The sequence below is a fragment of the Opisthocomus hoazin genome, chromosome 2, assembly GCF_030867145.1.
Source record: "Opisthocomus hoazin isolate bOpiHoa1 chromosome 2, bOpiHoa1.hap1, whole genome shotgun sequence".
Classification (NCBI taxonomy): Eukaryota; Metazoa; Chordata; class Aves; order Opisthocomiformes; family Opisthocomidae; genus Opisthocomus; species Opisthocomus hoazin.
The window spans coordinates 15,350,160-15,365,367 of record NC_134415.1 but is presented as its reverse complement, the minus strand read 5'-3'; the positions used below and the strand labels follow the sequence as shown (position 1 = coordinate 15,365,367).

The 15,208-nt window shown below is 44.8% G+C and overlaps 1 protein-coding gene across 5 annotated transcripts in view; it reads right to left on the bottom strand.

Moving 5' to 3' along the window:
• VIT (vitrin) overlaps positions 1-15,208 on the bottom strand; it is a 58,195-nt gene that overhangs the window by 19,293 nt on the left and 23,694 nt on the right. For 2 of the 5 annotated variants that reach the window (XM_075412689.1, XM_075412690.1), the window contains exons 6-12: positions 14,575-14,652; positions 11,627-11,707; positions 9,649-9,855; positions 8,973-9,023; positions 4,106-4,144; positions 3,951-4,007; positions 3,246-3,308 (exon numbers count right to left, since the gene is read on the bottom strand). In XM_075412689.1, coding sequence (XP_075268804.1) covers positions 3,246-3,308; positions 3,951-4,007; positions 4,106-4,144; positions 8,973-9,023; positions 9,649-9,855; positions 11,627-11,707; positions 14,575-14,652 — 576 coding nt within the window. The remainder of the gene's footprint in view (positions 1-3,245; positions 3,309-3,950; positions 4,008-4,105; positions 4,145-8,972; positions 9,024-9,648; positions 9,856-11,626; positions 11,708-14,574; positions 14,653-15,208) is intronic. The other 3 variants (XM_075412691.1, XM_075412692.1, XM_075412693.1) reach the window with 2 other exon arrangements.

Below are 15,208 nucleotides of genomic sequence, written 5' to 3'. Positions count from 1 at the left end.
TTTGCTGATGACACCAAACTGGGAGGTGTGGTAGACACACCGGAAGGCTGTGCTGCCATTCAGCGTGACCTGGACAGGCTGGAAAGTTGGGCAGAGAGGAACCTGATGAGGTTCAAGAAAGGCAAATGCAGGGTCCTGCACCTGGGCAGGAACAACCTCATGCATCAGTACAGGCTTGGGTTGGACCTGCTGGAGAGCAGCTCTGCAGAGAGGGACCTGAGTGTCCTGGTGGACGACAGGTTAACCATGAGCCAGCAGTGTGCCCTGGCTGCCAAGAAAGCCAATGGAATCCTGGGGTGCATCAAGAAGAGTGTGGCCAGCAGGACGAGGGAGGTTCTTCTTCCCCTCTACACTGCCCTGGTGAGGCCTCATCTGGAGTACTGTGTCCAGTTCTGGGCTCCCCAGTTCAAGAAAGATGAAGAGCTACTGGAGAGAGTCCAGCGGAGGGCTACGAGGATGATGAGGCGACTGGAGCATCTCCGCTACAAGGAGAGGCTGAGGGAACTGGGCTTGTTCAGCCTGAAGAAGAGAAGGCTGCGAGGGGACCTAATAAATGCTTATAAATATCTGAAGGGTGGGTGTCAGGAGGATGGGGCCAAGCTCTTTTCAGTGGTGCCCAGTGACAGGACAAGGGGCAATGGGCACAAACTGAAGCACAGGAAGTTCCGTCTGAACATGAGGAAGAACTTCTTTCCTCTGAGGGTGACGGAGCACTGGAACAGGCTGCCCAGGGAGGTTGTGGAGTCTCCTTCTCTGGAGATATTCAAGACCCACCTGGACAAGTTCCTGTGCAGCCTGCTGTAGGTGACCCTGCTTTGGCAGGGGGGTCGGATTAGATGACCCACAGAGGTCCCTTCCAACTCCTACTATTCTGTGATTCTGTGATTCTGCTGCCAGCTCTTTGCCAGGGCCTGTCCTCTGTGCACAGGATCCTCTAACTTCTCTGAGACTGTTTAAGCTCAAAAAAGACAGATAGATGCTGAAAAAGGAAAAGGCTGCTCTTTGTTAGTAGGAGCAATGCTGAAGTTTTTCTAGATTCACCCTTCTCAAGAACTACTTCAACTCAATGACTGCAGGTGTGCTAGTCTGTCCAGATCCCTGTGGGTGAGAGCTGTCTATTGCGTCCTCGAGCAGTCTTCTCATAGCTTACACCCTTTTAAAACTTTTTGTAGTGACTAAGGCCCTGTGTTTTCCTTATTGATGAAGAAAAGCACTAGAGAAGCACCAAGGATTTTGGGTAGATGGCTGCAAATTTGCAGACTGTACAGCTTTCTGAGTGACCAATAAATCCAGGCAAAAGCTCCATTTTTTGCATGTAGCCCTAGACTCATAATGAAAGCTCTCAATGAAATGCATATGTGAAAGGGAAATGATTATTCTCATAAGTAGGTAGGGCTTTTTTTTTTTTTTTCCACTTGATGATGCCCATAAAAATGGAGGGTCGATTTTTAAAATACTCCAAGACTGATCTTTAAAAAAAAAAAAAGACACCACCACTCTTCAGTATAATTGTCTTGAAAAAATTCTGGGGTAAGTGTGTATAGGAGTAATGTGCATTGTCAAGAGCTTGGAAGAGCTGGGACCTTCTGAAGAATGCACAGCGAGAAGCTGTGCAGGCAACCAGTGTGTCGGGGAGAGTGTTTTCCCAGCACACCCTTTCGCTGAGCTGAGCCAATGAGAGGCAGTTCCTTGACAGCCCAGCCAAACCCGCAGAACTGATCATTGTTGTCTGCAGAGCAGCGTGCACGTGCTTGGTAGGATCAAGAAAAACAACTCTCCTTTCCAAGAAAGCAAGAACTTGTTCAGGAATTTCCCTTTGATTGTTAGAAAAATTGGCTGCTAGGTAGCAACACATCTGAGCTGCCAAAACCTGGGCTCAAAAGAAGATCAGGACTCATTGGGAATATGGCAAGTACATGTTTGGGGGTTTTTTCCTCTATGTTCTGTGATGAAGAAAACAGAATCATTCATGATGGGAAATTTGAGCTTTGTAATCACCTTTGGGGGGGACCTTAATTAGGTGGAGTCAAACTCTTGACTTTGTTTTAAAGCACTATGTTCTTGACTCAGCACTATGTTCCCCTGCTTCTCTGGCAGAAATTGGGCTAGCCTGAAGACTAGCCAGCACATCCTTTGCTCCAGATGTTAGGACTCCTCCCATCTCAGCCCTGCCAGGAAGGCAAGTCTGCCACCCCCTGCTATCCCCACCCCATGTAATTAGTGCTTTGCCATGACCAGCGTGTTTACAGGTGACATATTTGCTCTGCTGTTCATTCCAGGAAAATGTTGCCCCCTGGTCTCCCCTCTAATGGTGGGCACTGGACTTTGGCAAGGGCAAAGGGAATCATGGGAGCACAAAAAATGGGAGATTGATAAAGAAGAAATGACTGTGACATTGGTATGGCCAAAAAATACAAGAAGGACAAACACAGATGGAAACCAGAAGGAAGCAAACGAGACTGAAACAAGGAGGAGAGGTAGAAAAGTGAGGGAACAGATTAGGTCTTAGGAGGAGCAGAAGTGTATCCATTTTAAATGTCCTGCAACTAGGTAAACTAGAAATTGTCATTCTGATGGGGAGATCACGCTGCTCGGTGACAGCGTGTTGGTGCACACCCTCACCTTTGCTCCTTGTGCCTGTGCCTTGTCTGGTACCTTGCTATCCTGATCCTGACCTTGCCCTGCTGGTCTGGTGTCCTGTCTCAGTTAATCAGACAGACTGCATCAATGGGGACTTGCCTTTCAGCTGGGGCTGTTGGATGGCCCTGGGTACCACCACCAGACCCTCTCATTAATACCCTCTAGTATTAAAGGCATCCTCTACAGTCGCGATCATAGGGTTAGACTAGTGACCCACAGAGGTCCCTTCCAACCCCTACCATTCTGTGATTCTGATTCTGTGATCAGCCTGAAGACTCCTGGGAACAACAGGAACAGAAGATTTCACTTGATCACAGACCTGATAGCCTGCACAGAGCTGTTTTTTTGTTTCTCATTTTGACTAACAAATAAGGAAAACTGCAAACACTGCAGTAGATGTTGATTCCCACGGCCTGAAACAACAGCTTGCCAGTGACCGAGTTGTCCTTTGTCTTTTGCATTCAGGAAGCTGCTAGTTGGCATTCAGGGCGTGAGTCTTGCCCTGGTCCTCCTCCAGAACACATGAGAATGTTCTACAGTAGTGCTAGAGGGTTGCTAAAACTATGACAGAGAGAAGAAAATCTGCTGCTAGCAATCTTGCTCACCCAGGTGGGCTGGAGAGCCGGCAGCCCTCCGGAAGGTGGCAGCGGGCTCTTGGCGCTGGATACCTGCGTGGTCCAACAAAGAGGCGAGAGGTTAGACCCAGCAGCAGAGGAGGAAGAAGCACAATCGCGAGGGATGCCATGGCCCCGCACTGTCTTTCTGGACATGTTTTCAAACCACATGGGAAAGGAAGATGGGAACTATGAATTTAAAAAAACAAAAAGAATTTAAAAGCTCAAAAGAGTTTGGCAACAGCAGAAGTGTTTAAGTGTTAGTAGGTGCTGTGCAGTGGAGCTACTCACTGGTGCACTGGAACAAGTGCTAGTGGGTCCCCAGGTGCTGATCATGCTCAGCACCTGGATGCTGAAAACACGTGTCTCCTCTCAGGGTCAGGCCTTCATAGCCCAAACTTACACAGACACAAAGTTCCCCCCTCATTTTGCAGCAGCAAATGTTATAAAACACCTTTATAAATGGTTTTAGAATACTATTTTGAGAATAAGTCTAAGTTTAATTATTCATGCTTCCTTTTTTTCCTAAAAGTTACAATTTTGTCACGCAATAACCAGTGTGATATCTGCTTTCACTGCATCCTGCTAAGAACGTGGTTAGGAGTGAAAAACAATGCATAACTGCATGACTCGGTAGATGTGAGTGGTGGAACTAGCTACAGGGAAGAATTAGAGGAGGTATTTTAATACCTTTACCTGTATTGGGTCGTAAAATATTCCTTTTATTTGCAGAGGTGGAAGTGCCCCTGAATACTTTGAAAATATATTGATTAGTACATAGAACTTAAACACAAGGTTTTCCAGTATTCTAGCAATACTAATCTACTAGTTATTATTAATTTAAGACATACCTGTATTCTGTCCTCCTCCTTGTGCAGCCTGAACCTGTCCTAAGGAGACACCAAAATGGAAAACTGATTTATACCATGTTTGATTCAGGACTACTGCTAACATGGCTTTTTCACTGAGTCTCATTTTATAGCTGTCAGAGTTAATGGTTCATATAAAGAGAGTTTTCATTCATATACTTTCTCAGATGTTAACTACATATTTTGAGCCTGCTTGAAAAAGGATTACCTTGCTCTGCCTGTCATATAGATTAGCCTAGTTAACATTCCCTTCAGTTGTGAATATTACTTGTAGATGTCTCTGATCTGCATTTAAAAGGTTTGTAGCTGCTGCTGTGATTTTCTTTCCCTTATAACTTTCCCTTTCTGTCACACTGGTTATCTATGTTTATTTCTATTTCAGTGCCATCCAATTGTGCTGGTTGTGTGAGGAAGGTTAAAAAAAATCCCAAACCCAAAACAACCCCCGCAGACCGGATACTACCCTTTCTGCAGAGAGTGAGTGGATACAAGCAAGCAGGCAGACTGCAAATGATGAGACAATGACAAAAATAACGTGGGAGACTTCATGTGTGTGAAATGTCTTCACCACTGTCTACACAAAAGGCCTTGTTTAAGGTGATTGGATTATTGAATTCCCATTGTTCAAAAGTACTTAAGGCTCAAAGAATTTGCAGATGAAAACCACGTCTTTAATCATGCCTTTCATTTCATTAGTTATTCTTAAGAAGCTTGTTAACAAACTTACCCTTTAACAAGCCTTTATTCATTAGTTTTCCCAGAAAAATTAATTCCAAAGCCTGATGAAATCAGTGGGAATGTTCGAACTGACTCCTGTGAACACTGGACGGGGGCCTGTGAGATATTTTTATCAAGAAGTTATCATAAATGAGACCATTTTGAATGGTTGTCTCAGGAAACAGGAAGTGCTGCTCCCTGGGAACTTGATACTGCAAAATTAGGTGACAGCAAATAGCTTGTGTTTGACCCAAACTCGAACCTTCACAGGCCACTGGAAGCCCTTGGATGGGATTTCTAGGAGCTGGCCTGAGAGACCCCGTAAACTCCAGAAGGAAATAACAGGCTCATCTGCCAAAACTGGCAAGGCTTTTAAACTCTCTAAGCTTGTAGCTCTGGCTCCAGATGGACCACAGCTAGCCCAGGCTGAGTTTTCAGGCTGTGGAGGGAAAAGTCTGTGCAGCAGTATGGTATGGGGTTGTGCAGGAGATCAGTGTGTGCCAAAGAGGTGGAACAAAATTAACTTTGAGCCTGAGAGCTCACCTTGCTTCAGGTTTGCCACAACTGAGCCGGAATATGTGTATAACACTAGTCACAAAGTCAGTAGAAACACAGTGCAAGAGAGAAAGAGAGATTAGCTCAGTATCAGACGTATTTTATGCCACTTTTTTAGGGAATTAACCCTACCCTCCACTCCCTGTTAACAAAGTGGATTTCTTTCTATGCTTCTTTTAACTGCTCTGGGCCTTGGGGCTGTTCCCGCTTGCTGTATCTCACACAGGCGTGCTACCACCATCCCTGCAGTGACCTGGCTTCTGCCATGCTTGTTCTGGTGGGGATAGAGGAAGAAAGGTTGGAATCTCACTTCCATGGTCTGCAAGGCTTCTTCTTCCTTCAAGTCTGAGATGCCAGTGAGCCTGCGGCATTTAATTGTGTTCATTAAACCAGAGCTCTGTGAAAGCAAGAGGCTGAGGCAGGACTGGGAGAAGTCTATAACAAACTGGGGATGGGCAGTCACCAGGTGAATCGCAAGAACCGGGTCAGAAGTGAAAGCAGTGGAGTAGAGAAACCTTGGTTGGGAGCAAGTCCTACAGTGGGCAGGGGTGCATGAAGGCAGTAAAGGACGAAGGCAGCAGAGACAAATGCACTTTGGAGTGGACCTTGCAGGTGATGGGAACTGATTTAAGAAGGCAAGCAGCTACTCTGTGCACAAAATATGGCTGGCCTTCTGCAGCTTGGTCAGCACCTTTGATGAGCTAAGTCAGGACGAACTTGGGGGGAAAGGCAGCACCCAAACCTAAACACTAGCTGTTCTCCCTAGTGCCAGGACGGAGCCCTTACCCAGTGCTTCCTCAGGGTATGAGCCATGGCTGGAGGAGAGCTTTCAGTGCTTTCTCTAGCACTGACACTGCTGTTGTCTTCCCAGTCTTTGTTTTGTTTTTTTCTTTTTACTACTACAGTAAGTCACAAATGGGGATGAAAGCAGTGTAGTGTACAGTGGTAGGCAGGGCCCAGCTTAGGGTCCCTGTCTGAAAAGAGATGCAACCGTTGAACCGAGCTGGGCATGGGGTGCAGGGCAGAGCCTTGCCTGTGGCTGCCCAGGCACTCGCTGCCCGATGCTTGGTTGCCAGCTCAGTGCCTCAGCGTGGCACCGAGGATCGTGACGTGGCTTACGATTGCAGCGTTCGCAGAAGCACTGAATTTATTCCCTGTCCTTGTCTAGGGTCCAAGCAGCTGTGCAAGAAGGGATTGCTTGAAAAGCTGGGATGGGAGAGGGCAACTGAGTTCATGGCCCTCGGCAGCGTGCTTGGTTAAGTGCAGTTGGAAAGAGGCAGGAGCTGTCATCATACCAGAGTGTGGCTGAACTTAAAGTTCTGCCCAGAGCAGGAGGGAGTTAGCATCCACTTTTAAAGCCCACTGCCATTGCTGCTTCCCCTCCAGGACTGTCCTTTAGCACGTACTGCACTGATGAAGCGCTGCATTTGCGAGTAGAGCAGATAGGAGTAAGATGTCAAATGTCATGCTAGTCGCATCAGTGGTTTTTCATTGAACAGTTTTGCCACATCAGATCTTTCATGCAGGGCTCCTGTGATGGAGCAGAGTCTCTCATATTTTTCCTGTTTCTGTATCTTTGCTGAACGGAAGATAAAGGGGAAAGAACAACAAGAGCTAGGATGGAGGAGTTTTGTCCCTGCTCTAATGCTCTGATTGGCAAGTCCAGCTTTTCTTTTGCCCCTGTGAACTTTTGCCAGCACCAGTGGCTGGAAATGGAAATGCCAGAGCTAACAGCAGCCACAGCTGTGCTCATGCTGACTGTGCTCTATTTCAAGGCTATTTACTTTTGAGGTGTCTTTTGCAGGCAAACTACCAACGCCCTGTGAGAGAGAAATCTGTGAGTCCCTGTGAGCCGAGATGGACAGCAGAACATATGATTCTGTCCGGTCAAGCCAAATACTGGTTAAGGCAAACAGCATCATCAGAAACTCTGGCCTGAATAAAAAGAGTGAGTCCTAAAGGCTCCTCAGGCAAAGAAAATAGATAAACTGCTTAGTGTATGGTCATTGCTTCAAAACGCTATTGTATTTTCTATATTTTATTTTAGCCAGTTCTTCTCTTTTAGAATCAAGAATTCAGGAAACCAGATACAAGTACAGACATGCTGGACATGGTCCTAGAAATGAAGTCTGTGAAATCAGAAGTAGGTCTCCACTATTCCTCCAGCTCACAATAACAATAAGCTGTCCCTGAGCCTGATCACTTCAGTCTTTTGAGAGTTAACGTATGTTTAGAACTTCAGTAAAGAAAATTGTGAAGAAATATGGATACAAATTGCAACAAAGTGTCCACCGAAAGTCTTGAAAAAATTAATGATTTTTATTCTCCTCTTCTTCATTTTTTGACTAAAGGTTTGACCTTACTGAAGGCAAATACATCTTTCCCACTGATTTCAGTGTTGCCAGAACTTTGCCCTCAACATGCATCTCTCTCTGACTGAGGAACCTCAGACGTGGTTTCCTAATTGCTAGTAAAGACAATAATGGCCTCTTCCATGCTCAGCCTGCAGGAATAAGAAATAGAAAAGAGAGCAACAAGCAGGACCGGGTTTACAGGCACATTAGGTACCGAATGATGTAGATTCCCACTGAGTTTAAACTGCTTCGAATTGTGTTGGCACTTCTGTAAATCCTGCCATAGACACACCTGCACGTTTGACTTGGTAAGATTAACCCCTCCAGCCCCTGCTCTTATTCTGGGCTTGCAGCTATATTTGACTTAATGATGCTTTCCCTCAGGACCTGAATTGCCCAGAAGATACCTGCCCTGCCATGTGCTTGGCTCTGAATTACTTGGGAGCAGAGGTGGCTGCCATTACGTATGTGAGAGTAAAGCTGAGCTCAAGGCACTCTGAAACAGCAACAGAGCATAAAACCTAATGATGGCCCAGCTCGCTTTTCACTCAAAAGCGATCATATCCTCATGCTGAGAAACTTGCAAACAGTTGAAAATGTTCTCCTCTACTTGACGGTGCAGCTGAGCAATTACAGATTGTATGGGAAAACACCTCTAAATACTTGCATTGCGGGCTGTGGGCTGGAATGGGAGCTGGCTTCTGGATTGAGATGCAGAGGTCTGAGCAGCCGCCACTCTGCTGTCAATAACACGAGCAGCACGCCAGGAATAACATCACATATATGCCAGGCTCAGAACCACAGCCTGAGGTTTTCGGAAGAGCATTGGTTGAATGTAAGTCAGCATCTCAGAGCTCTCAGCCCTAAGAGAGGCAGCCCTCTGCATCATGTATCTTACAACTAATCAAGTCTCCCTGTGAGAGAGTACGACAGAATGAAGCAGTAGGAAAATACAGTTCAAACAGCACAGGCTTTGTCTCCAGTGTCGCGAAACCCAGTGTTTGTCAAGGCTGAAATGTGCAGATATTCACTAGAAAGGCTTCCCCAGAGCTGTGGGTAATCAGCATCTCTGACATTCAGGCCAAGTGTCTGTTTTTCAGTTTAAATCCAGACTTGGATTCAGTCATTGAATTTGCTGAGGCTTGAAAGGTTATTGAGTAATTGCTGCCTTAAAATACACTGTACTGCATGCCTTGTGGCACATACTTCTTCACCATACTTACTTGATGCTGCAGCTACCACAGATGAGTATGCTGGGTGGATGCTGCTAGAACCTAAAAATAAGAGATTTTAATTTTCAGCTCTTGAACCAAAAAGCCCAATGTTAGTGAATAAGAATAAACAGAGAAGGAAAGATTAAGGAAAACCAGCTGTGGAAAAATCATATGAGAATTCCTTCTTAGTGTTACAAAAAATACAACTTTCATTTATTGAAAGTTATCATGAAATTAATTCTAAAATGAGTCTTGACCTATTTGTTGAACTCTTAGTCCAGACATGTGAATGAAGGACCTATTGGTTGACTCCTATAGCTGAAAATCATGACAGCATTTGGGAATGGAGAGCTTACTTCCACATGAATCAGTTTATACGCCAGTACATTTCATGTGAAGATAAAGACTAGCCATAAATTTACTTCAGATGAACTCTAATCTCAGAGAATCTACATGTTTATGTTTACTTAAGATACACAAATTTTTTATGTATCTTGAAGGCACAATGCTAACTCCAGCCCGTCTACTGGAATTAATTTTTTTATCCACTCCTAATATTTCTACATTGAATTATTGAGTTCATGAGCCACTAAATCATGGTATATTCAGCTGCATGTCTTGTCCTTTAAACTTTAGGAAAGCTGTAGGTCAGGAGGAAAACAATTCAAGCATCCATGTTACTGACCTATATCTCTGACCCTGTGCAGTCCAGGTCGAGTCTTGGCTGCAGCTGCAACTGTTGTGGTTCTGGTTGTTGCAGGTGTTGTGGTTGGCTTTGGCGTTGTGGTGGAAGGATCCGTTGTTGTGGTTGTTGGTGTTGGTGTTGTGGTGGCCATTTGGGTAGCTGGTGTCGGCACTGGGGACGTCTGATACTCTTTGCGGACGGTGTCACCTGTAGGGCATTGACACCATCGCTGCAGCTGGACGTGTGACATGCGTGGAAGCATCATTAATAGCGCTCACTGTTTAAGGCAACCCAGACACTGGTGTCCTCCTCAGGATGCCTACAAGCATCCTCCTCTGTGGAGCCATTAGCTGCTTCGTTGCTGTGTGGATGTGTAGCACGTGTGCCTGTGTGCCACAGGGTCACACCACTCTCCGGAGGGTGCTGACAACAGCCTGGCATAGCCTTAGCGTTTCCGCTACACTTTTCTGCGCTGGCCAGGAATGCCTGTCAACCTGACAGAGGTTCTCTGAAATTGTTCAACCAGTCAGTTGCAGTTTCTGTTTTGCCATCATGTTTTGTCAGTGTAATTAAGCAGTTAGAAAGGCCGTATAAATGGAAATCAACTCACATCTGGCAATAAAAGATGGCCATTCTGAGTCACAGACCAGAATAAAATATGTGTTGCCCACCACAGCACTGAAATGCTTTTGGCAGAAAGACAACTTTCGGGTAATGGAGTTTTGGGGAGCAGGTCCGTGCCGGAACAGGGAGCGTTAGGGCTTTGGCTGAGGGGAGTGGGGGAGAGCACCTCCTGGGAGGTGCTGATTCCTTCTAACTTTGACTCATCTCACAGTTGCTACTACTTTTAAAATGTATCATCTGTTGTGAGAACGGAGACGATTCTCATTGCAAAATTTGCATCCTAAATATTCTATATGAAATTAACACATTCTTTCAAGTCATTGTCTCAAAAAAGATCCTTCACCGTTACCTTCTCCGTCTATCTACAAAAAAGTGCCCCAAAATATATTCCATGTTCACCTCAGTCTTGTTCCTCTCCTCCCTGTCCGTAGCCCTGGGGATGGCCAGGCAGACTGTGTACGCTGTGAGGGACTGGTGTGCAGTCTATTCACTGCTGCACAGCACAAGCTTGTATTTTATTGCTGGATGTTCTCATTTTGGAAAGCATCGTCATGAAACTGTCTGGTGGATTAATTACCACCTAATTCGAGCCAGTGAAAAACTCGGATCTCAGGCAGTTTTAATGGGATAATGCTGAAAGAGAGCTCAGAAGAACAACAAAACAACTCAGCTGAAAAATTCGGTATGAATGGCTCTCTTTGGGCTGAACGGTGTCCTGCTCCACACTGCTGCACTAAAAGAAAGCAGGCAGAGGGCACAGTGATTCTTCCTCTGCGATCTGGTGCTGCAGGAGCAGGAGCATCGGCCGGATTTATACCCCAGGCTGCGAGGAGCAAGGAGGCTGGGAGCTAACAGCATTAGCAGAAAAGCCAAGGAAGGAGCACAGTAAGAGCAGAGAAAAGATGTTGCCTTGGTGCTTGTTGGCTGGGTTTCTTTAGCCTTGAACATAAGGGGAGGTCTCTCGAGGGCTGGCTGTTCCCAGTGCTCCTGCAGGCAGGGTGCCCATCTCCCTCACAGTACCTTCAGAGGGTTTGCAGGGCACATGCCCTGCATAGGAAATTGCTGAGAGCCATAATGCAGGCTTTTGAAGTTCATGATGCCCTAATTCACCCAAAGTGCCAGCAGAAATTAAACCGAGAGGGTGCCCTCTCTTCTCTGAATTGTCAGATGCCCTTCAAGCACAGTCACAGGGGCTCAGGGTTGGGTTGGTGGGAAAGAGTCTGTAGAGAGGAGGCTGGATGGGACAGGTAAAGCTGTATGTGTTACCAGTGTCAAACTGTCTCCTATAAGCATCTGCAGGCAGTTTAGACCGGGAGGGATACTGTAAAAGAGCATGAAGATCCCCAACCCATACCTTGTTCTGATGCTTTTTCGGATGCATGAGCGGTATCTGCACTCTTCGTAGCTTTAAGGTCTTGTTCTGGCTTTTTAGGCTCTGAAACAAAATGAAGCACATTAGGAAATGCAGCTCTGGAAGAAAATAAAGTCCCCTATTTAGAGATCATAAGTCCCCAGAAGAAGGGATCCCATCACGTGGCATTAGGTAGGTCAGTCAGTCTAATCAGAGCTTTCTCAGTAAGCGAGAAAAAGTGATGGCTGGGTGCCTCTAGACAGTAGTCACCCCATATTTTTGGTGCCAAATTTAGACATTTTTACTACCCAAAAGCTGCTGCCAAAGTCAATAGAATTTCTGAAATGAGCAATAAATATGGGGTTTTACCACTAATAAACCAATACTCATAACATTAATGCATGATGCTGTTGATTTTTCTTCCGAGTAGTAGTGTGTCCTGAGAATCAGGGTCATGGTGTGTGTAGGGTGTTTGGGGAATACCAGCTAACATGCAATATTTCAGTCACTAATTCACATTCAGAAGAAGTTCTTTCTTGCCTGACATTGTCAGATTATTATGGGGCCAAATCCTGAATGCCAAGGACTGGCTTAGAAGGAAAAGGGAGATTTTTTTGGTCCTTTTTTTCTTCTAAGACTCAGAGTCATCAAAGTACTTGGAACATTTATTACAGCTCATTTACTGCTACCCTGCAAAAGAATCTGCCTCTGCTTTTATGTCTGACTGAGTACTAGAGGATTTTGATCTTCCATATTTTTCTCATCTCTAGCTATTATGGCAGCATTGACCTATTTGAGACATTACTCCAGGGTTAACGGCTTCCTAAAAAATTGTGTTATTTTTTAAAATAACAGCTTTTGATTGTTTTTACCAGCTGTGAATTGTTACAACTTTGGGGAGGTTTTTTCTTGCTGTGCCCAGCATTTGGGAAGCATTGTAACCACCAGCAGCATTTAAAAAAATGTCAGGCACTATGAATCTCTGGCATCCCTGGGATGAGGAACAAAATTGCATCTCTGACAGCTGATCAGGTGTGAAGCAGTGTTTTTCGCTAATCTGGCAGCAGGTGAGTGTAATCCTCAGAAGACTGCCTTTACCTCCTACAGATAATGGGTTTAAGTATCCAAGTGTGCAATGTGGTCTCTATAATTTAAATCAGGAGAAAAAGGTAGCTTTTCTAAAATTAAGAAATATGTAGAAAATCCTCTGTCACAAGATGGCCCCAGCACCATATTACAGACATTTTTATCGTAAGAACAAACTTTTCCTAGCTGAGATGGCTGGGCTGAGGCAGCAGGGCTAAAAAGGTCTGATGGGACCAAGGGAGGCTTGGGGAAGGTGGATCGTAACTATCAGGTCTCTGTGCTACCTATGGGACAGGGCTAGGCAAAGCAAGGCAGTGGCATCCTCAAGCACTGAGTTTGATGTAACAGTTATTATTTGCTCCTTTGATCCTCTTGGGTTTTCCCTGCATGAATGCACGATCTTTGTTACTAGGATCCTAACATTTTCATTCACGCTGTTTGAGTCAAGAACAAAGTGAAGGAAAGCTCTTGCGTCTTTGGTTTGCTGCAGGAACAGTCTCCTGGTAGTTTGTGTGCATGTCTGAGTTGTGACTTGATGATTCCCCCTGTTCCTCTACTGATTCTCACATAACATGGGTTTTAGCGCTGGTGGAAGAAATTGTTTCTTGCAGCCTGCTGAGCCTATCTTGGCTGCGATTGTCCCTGGTCTGGTGTGAGACGTCTGGGCTGGTACCTCACATGTGGGTACATTTGGGAATGGTGAGAATTAGTGTTAGTGATTGTTTCCTAGAAAAAGCCAAAATTTCTAAGGTACTGCCTCCCTTCTAGCAGTACAGTTTTGGGCCAGTAATTTCTGTGTGCCTGGTCAAGACACATATACAAATCTCTACCTGTTTGATTGTAAATACGAAGTTATTGCAAACAAAAGGCATGGCTTAGGGTGATGCATATTCTGTCTGAACAGCTACAGTGTTAAGAAGAAAATGTGCCTTTGTGCAAGTAAAAGCCTAAAGATGAGGACAGAGCTCTGCACTGTTCTCCCACAGACCAAACAATAACGGGCAGGAGAAGAGCAGGACTCCGTGTAACCTCTGTGTGGCCTTGGAGGCATGCATCCACTGACAGGCACCTGAGTTCATGGAGAAGATACAGTGCATCTTGTTATATCACAGCCCACAGAGGACAAGATCAGGAAGGCTGAGGCTCAGCAAACAGCAAAAGAGCCATCTTAAGGAAGTGTATAGTAGTATGAGACATTCATTTCGCTTTTGTTCACGGCCCCAAGGAAAAGTCTGAAAAATACACAGTTGTTTCAGGGAGCACAAACAAGTATCATTTCAGTGACGGAGGCACTGCACGTACACTTGAATATCAGCTACCACCTGGCATGAGGTCTGATGAAAGATCTCTGAAAACAACTAAATAATTTAAACTGAGTTGAGTCTTACAGAGTAGGATGCTGACTAAAATGGTTATACAGAGTTGTTCCTTTTCATATCATCCTTAGCTGAAGTTGCAGTGCATTGCCATCTGTGTCATTAGTATTATATTATTATTTATTACTGTACTTTCAACACTGAAAATCCCAAAAGATAACACGAAGAACATTAGGAGAAAATCAACATGTAAAACCTCAATTTCTTTCATATAATCAGTGCAACATCATACTCGCTAACAGATTTAAATCAAGGGGGAAACTACTTGGGAACAGAAGTCTGTAAAACATGGTATGGTGAGAAAATAGAAATTGACTGGGATAATTTCCATATGCTTAACATCAAAAATATCATGAGGGATTTGGAGGAGATACTAAAGAATGCATTAACTTCTGGCTCTGAGTAGTTTTATCTTAGTATTACACAACTGAGAAGCTACAACACGTAGTTGTGAATGGATGTAAGGGAGAGTCAGTCATAATTACTTGCCTGATTTAACAGCTGTGCTCTTTGAAGAAGCATATTCAAGAGTTGATGGATATGTCACACCTTTTCTTGGCTTGCCCTCTAAAAAATATCATTAAAAAACATCACATAAAATGTCTAAGTTTTCTTGCAACAAAACTCCCATCTAACATATGCGTTCAGAATCAGACCCCACTTCTTTACTGCCGCACTCATTTTCTTGAAGATTTCTTTCATTTGATGGCAGAATCTCAAAACCATGCCACTAAAAATACCAATTCCTAAATCCAACATCATTAAAAAAAAAAGTTAGAAAGCGTGAAAACACAGTGCTGGGAAGGATTTGAAGAGGCCAGCTGGTTCATTCCTTTGCTCTCAAATGGTGTTAAGCATAAGGGGACCATTCCTGGAGGACATCTGTATAACCTGTGCTTAAACTCACAGCCTCCCTAGGCAGCCTTTTCCAGAGCCCCACTATGCGGTTGAGTTAGAAAGCACTTTTGATGTGGGATTCACTTTGTCACGCACACAGCATTCTTCTCTGACCTCACTTTTGCAACATGCCATTTCTGGCAACAGCCTTTTGCGGTAATAACAGTGAGAGAAGGCTATGCTTGTGTGTGGGAACATATGGTACCTATGTTTAGATCTAAAATGA